At 45.1% G+C, this 6,277-nt stretch overlaps 1 protein-coding gene across 4 annotated transcripts in view; it reads left to right on the top strand.

The window, feature by feature from the left end:
• The window catches only part of ZNF385B (zinc finger protein 385B), a 262,176-nt gene that overhangs the window by 252,122 nt on the left and 3,777 nt on the right, over nt 1-6,277 (top strand). For all 4 annotated transcript variants that reach the window (XM_006029114.3, XM_006029115.3, XM_006029116.3 and 1 more), the window contains 2 exons: nt 2,902-3,147; nt 4,622-4,800. In XM_006029114.3, coding sequence (XP_006029176.2) covers nt 2,902-3,147; nt 4,622-4,800 — 425 coding nt within the window. The remainder of the gene's footprint in view (nt 1-2,901; nt 3,148-4,621; nt 4,801-6,277) is intronic.

Genomic DNA, 6,277 nt, shown 5'->3' with positions numbered 1-6,277 from the left:
TAAAAAAAAAAAAAAAAAAAAAAAATTAGCCCTGCACTCACTGGTTGCAACAGCAGCAATCAGAACCTCTGGGGGCTCATGGCAGAGCCCCCTGGAGCAGCACAGGACAGCAGGCGGCAGCGGGGTCACCCCCCCCAACACACTCTTGGCCCCTGCAAAGCCGGTGTCACAGCACACGGGTGCAGCATGGCTCGGCAGGGCACCACATGGAGCCAGAGAGCTGGGGCAGCTCCAGCAGTCACCCAGAGCACAACATTACTCCGCCCCAGCGGCCCCAGCTCCCAGACAGTGCACAGTGGCCTGCAGATCCGCACTGCCCTCGCACCCTAGGGCAGCTACCACGCAGGTGTCAGGCAGGGGTGGCGATTCCCACTGCCCCACATTGCACAAGGAGGGCTCTGCCATGAGCCTTCAGAGGCTCCGATTGCCACTGCTGCAAGTGGTGAGTGGCTTTTTTTTTTCTTTTCTCAGAGGCTGGGACCGGGTGGGGGATGGGGCTGGGCAGGGCATCCATAGACACTTCTCCCGCAACTGCCCCTGCCTGGGGACAGGCAGGCACAGTCAGAGGAGCCGCAGGAGAACCTGCAGCTGCCTGGCTGTGCCTGCCTCTCCCTGGCTGATCCAAATCTCTGAATCAGTGCCAAATCGGCACCAAATCTCCAATTCTGATTCAGCCAAATCGAATGGGGACAGTGATTCGACTCACCAAATCAAATCACTGTCCTCCAAATAGGCCAAATCTGAATAGAATACTTTCCTGTTTGCACAAGTCTACTGAAGACCCTTATTATCATCAGTGGTAGGTTGGTACCTGCTTGACTATGATAGAAAGCTATTAAAGCAGTAGGAACTCTAAAGATAAACAATATGCATATTATAGGGATATTGCAAATTTAAGTTGAGCTAGTTTAATTTTAAGTTTATATGGAGAAAATAAGATATAAAACCATGCTTTGAAAGAGTTCTTGTCTGCTCCTTTTCACACAAGTTTTCTTTGCTTTGTCCTGGTATCTTGTAGCCTGTTTGTTATGTATATTTGTGCCATAAGTAAGCTATAATATAATGAATTCTATATTCAGAGCTGGACTTTTGGAACTTTAGCTAACTGTGAAGGCTAAGCTTAGATTTTATCTAAAAAATGTTAAATATCTAGTTCTTTCCCTTGAATAAATAGTCTTGAAGTACAGTTAGACAGGCTGATGTAAATTGATCAATACAGTTGAAAATCTCTTGGTGTGATTTTTTTTTATAGAGGATGTCAGTTATTTATGGTGGTCAGGGGCCTCTATTCCCAGAGATAGTGTCTGACACACATGTGTCTGACACTCACTTAAGGTACTAGGGCCACTGTATATCCTTCCTAGCTGCTGGATGGCTACTTATAAATAATCTAGCTTCTCTGCTGGGAAGTCAGCATGGCCTTTGGTCACAAGAAGGGCCAGCTCAGTAGCAAGATAGCCAACAAGGTCTAGAAGACTCCTTTGCAGAACAAGTGCAAGTCACCTGCATTCCAATAATGGCCCTAACATATCCCTTTACAGCTTCAGCTAAGTTAACTTGTTTGCAGTGTGATCATTCTCTGTAAAATGAAATAAAAGTGCCTACCTGCCTGTCTCATGGGAGGCTTGATGATTGATTGATTATTGTAATGTGATTCAGAAGTACATGTTGGAGCCTTTAGACCCCTCCAGCTTATGTAAAGGAACACTCTTTGAAAATCTTATCTAAATATTTGCAGCCATTCCCGTATTGATGATGTGGCACTTGGGAACTGAAATGGGAAAATGAAGTTCCAAGACTGTGGTGGAGTTTCTTGGTATCCTCCCCACTGGAATTATTTTGAAATGCTCTGTTGTTTGGTAAAAGTTGGGTCATTCCACAGGGAAACAATTTGCTGTTCATAAATTGTTTAGATGATCCTAAAGGTAAGTCTCCGGTAGAGATACTTCAATGGTGTCCCAAGAGACTGGAAAGTCAACTCCACAACAGTTAAGCTTGGCAAAATATGATTTTATTTTTTAATAATTTTGACAGCTAAAATTAAAATCTATTTTTAAGCTTTTACTTTGATTTTTATTGATTTAAGGTTTCAGGATTGCCTGATATTAGGAGTGTGGGAGCATGCACATGCAAACACACTTGCATGCATGTGCGCGCGCACACACACACACACACACGCCCCCCCCTGCTTCCTTCTCCAGCACAGCATACGGCAGGCTCGGGAAGTTTCTGGGCTGCCAAGCTGTCAGCCCACCACCTGGCCCCCCGTGCACAGTGGTGCCAAGTTCAGCGCCTGCTTTCCTTTGTCCCACAGCAGTCACTTCCCCCCAGCCCTTCCTGCTTCCCAGCAAGGAAACCTCCAGCTGCTGCAGTGGCATCTGCCCCCTGCAGCCAGCGGCTTGCTCTGCCCACCAGCTCCCACCCAAGTTTGCAAAGGAGGGACTGGCTGGCTAGCACCCTGCAGGCACTGAGCTAGGGAGGCAAGGGTAGGAACACACACACACACACACACAGATACACAGTGCCCAGCCCATGTCCCCACCTCCAGCCAGTGATCAGCAGCAGCCTGCTCGGGCACTGCAGCAGCAGCCTATTCTTACATCCCCTCTCTATAAAAAATGTTGACCACTAGCAATGCAAATATTTTGTCATCTGTCTGTGAGTGTGAGGCGAAATCAATGCTTATCAACAATAACAAATAGAATCCTGCCAAGCCTTACAGTTGTATAAGTTTGATGGCAAGATTTTAATAAGAGAGTCCAAAGATTTGTGCCCTTCACTGCCTTGGGCATAATTATTGTGGCCCAGAACTTACAAGTGCTCGGTGCTGCACAAACATAGACTGTTTTATGATTTGCTGGGAACAGCACATTACAGCATACCTCTGCTTTTTTCTTTTAGAGGATAAAGGGAAAGCAAAAACCAATGGTTCAAGTCAGCATCCAAATATTGAAGTGAGTCCATTCCTACCCAAACCTGGAGTTACAGCACTAGCACCTGTAACATCTACATCATCCTCCAAGAGCACAAATGGAGCTACTAGCACAGTTTCTGAATCAGAAGAGGAAAAAGCCAAAAAACTACTTTACTGTTCACTATGCAAAGTAGCTGTGAACTCTCTTTCACAGCTAGAAGCCCACAATACAGGTGAGTGCCTACAAAATAGGAATGTGACAAGGGGGGGCAGGAGGTGTTAATTAAAACAACACAGAGTTGGCTTTCCAACACTACTTTAGGTCTGAACAACAATGTATGTGTACTATTGAAGAGGAATCGGCAGATAAAGTTCTTCAGGTAAATCCGATATCTTTTATTAGATCAACTTAAATTGTTGGAAAAACTGTTCTTAGCAAAGTTTCAGGCACAAACACCCTTCATCAGGCCGAGAAAGCATCTGCAGCTGGTCTGTGCTCTTCCTGGATGGAGTGGTAAAGCAGCCAGAGGCCAGTACATATGGAAAAAAGCCAGTCAGTTAAAATGTAAATTGAGGTGGTCAGTAAAACATAGAATACAGAAAGGCAATGGAAAAATTCAGGTAATCAGGAACTAGATACATTCTTTTACCTGTTTTTGAAGCTATCCTTAATACAGCCTCAGATATGGTCTAAACTGATATTTTCTACAAACATCCTAGAACCCTTGTTACTTAACCATACTTTATCATTATTCCAGGGATGCTTCCACTTAACATGAAATTTCTCAGTTCAGCATATATCCTGTACTTGTTCAAGCTCTACTGAATGCTAGGTTTATCCTTCTTATCCTTAGCGAATACTGTAGTATTGGTAAAATATAGGTTTTATGTAATGACATTAAGAATACACTTTTCAGAATTACGTATAGAAGCTTTAGTAATTGAGGCCAGATCCAAATAAATTTGGCCAATGAGAACAAATCCAGAAGATGTCTGCTTGGCATTCTCTCCCCTGGACTGCAAGACTTAATAATACCATGATCCGCCCAAATCAACTAGAATCTAGAAGAATGCATAATTAAGACCAGCATTTCTGGGGCTTCTCATTCTATACTTGAGCACGCCCCACATTTCTGCTCCCTCCTGCTTCCACCAAACTCAAAAAATGCAGCAGGGAAGCAACCCCAGTTCAGAGTCTCAAGAGGACAGCGCTTCACTTCCTATTTTGGCGTATATGAGCAGGAGCAGGAGGGTTAAAAGTGGTTGAGCAAATCTTTCCGTTTCCAGTGGCAATCTGAGTAGGAAAACATGATTAACCAGTTCCTGTCATCCTCCCTTAGCCCCTGAAGATAGCCCTTCTATTGCAGAATGGAAAGTAGCAACAACCTGAGGGGGGATAATCCATTGTGTCTATCTTTTTTGGCACAAGCTCTCTATAACTTTTACCACTGTTTTGCCCCTCCCTGCCCCCCTCTCTCCTTGTGCAATGCATGGGAGGAAGAGTGTGTTATACTGACCAAAGTCAATGCTGTTAATAAATACGAGCCTTGAGGATTTAACAACTCTACTTCATAAATGATCGGTTTGTTTCAGAAAATCAAAAAAGTTAGAATTTGCAGCAATGCTTAAAATATAAAGTTTGCTGTGATTTGTTGCTCTGGAAAAAAAATTAAGCCCTTCAGTTAACTCTTCCTATTTGGCCGTCAGGTTCCAAACACAAGACAATGATCGAAGCACGGAACGGTGCGGGTCCAATTAAGGCTTATCCTAGACCTGGATCCAGGCTGAAGATTCAGAATGGCAGTAAGGGCTCAGGACTGCAGAACAAGACATTTCATTGTGAAATCTGTGACGTCCATGTCAATTCAGAAATTCAACTTAAGCAGGTAGGTTAAATACCTCCGAAGCTCATTTTATATAACTGCTACTTGCAGTGCACTATTATGGTGTGGGTCTACAGCTGGTAAATGTAGAGTAGTTGGGGACATGCTGTCCCCTCTGGGGTTTTTTTAATTCAGTAACTCGGTAGTTTGGTCACTTACCCAGGATGTGAGGAACCTTATTTCAAAACATGCCCTAGATCAGGCAAACAGTAGATTTGAATTGAGCATTTGATCTAAGGTACTTCATTGTGTTTCTCCCTTAATCCTATTGCAGATATTCAACTCTGCATCAAATATTTTAATATATTTTAATATACCAACTTATCATATTTAGTGAATGAGAAAGTAAGTGACTCTAGCTTGGTGGTTGGGACAGTCACCTGGGAGGTAAGGACATGATGGTTCCAGTCCCTTGAGTAGGTAATAATTACTATATTTACTCAAATCTAATAAAAGTGTTTTCCCTAATCAGCATGGTAGGGTAGGAGAGGGAGGGTGGGGAAGAGTCCCTCATCTTAGATTTGCATACAAGCAAAGGGGAGAGGGCAGGCAGCTGCTACAGCTCTGGCCCTGAACCTGAGTCAAAGCCAGAGTCAGACCCATAGCAGCTTCCTGACCCCACCTTCACTTACCCTCTGCAGCTTCTGCCCCTCCTGCCCCACCGTCTTTCCCCTCCTTTACTGTCATGTGCAGCTCGGCTCTGGCTTGAGCTGGATTCTCTCCCAGGCGTGCAGCACATGAAAACTGCTCCCCCTGTCCGGCCAATCACCAGTGTCAACACTGCTGTGGCCTGGTAGGGGCCATGCTTCCATGTGTAACCTGGGAGGGAATAGAGCCTGATGGCATCTGACAGTAAGCAGGGGAAGGAAAGAAGAGGCAGAGGCTGTGGGGAGTTGGGGCTGAAGGGGTGCAGGTGGTGGGAGTACAGGAAGGCTGCAGGGAGAAGAAGTGGGGGGAGCAGAGGGCAAGGGGGCTTCCTGACCCCCCACCCCCAGTCACTGCTTTCCCTGCTGTAGCCATGGCAGGGAGATGAATTTAAGACAACCCTCCAGTAATGCTATACCAAATTCTAACAAATTTATAAATTTTGCGTATATAGAATATAAGGGGGTGGGGGGGTCAGCTTAAATTCAGGTTTGGCTTAGATTCAGGTAAATACAGTATTTTTACAAAGTGGAACAGTGTAAGCCGGAAGGACTGAGATCATACATTTCTAGGCTGGTAGCACTCTTCTGAGAGGTTGAAGACAGTAGCATAACAGCTGGGGGGGGGGGGGGCATCAGGACAACAGCCTTAGGTGTTGCCTTTGTGGGGGGTGGGAGAGTGCACAAAAATAGCTATGAATGCAGCAGCTGCTTATTGCACTGCTGAGATCAGCAGTATAGCAGCAATCACTGCCCAAAACATTGTTAGCTGCCCCAGGCACAGAGCTGCCTGGTCAGAGATGCGAGTTCAAATCTGCTCAGGCAGAAGAAGGCAT

Source organism: Alligator sinensis, unplaced genomic scaffold (assembly GCF_000455745.1).
Source record: "Alligator sinensis unplaced genomic scaffold, ASM45574v1 scaffold1130_1, whole genome shotgun sequence".
Classification (NCBI taxonomy): Eukaryota; Metazoa; Chordata; order Crocodylia; family Alligatoridae; genus Alligator; species Alligator sinensis.
This window is presented reverse-complemented; position numbering and strand designations above follow the sequence as displayed.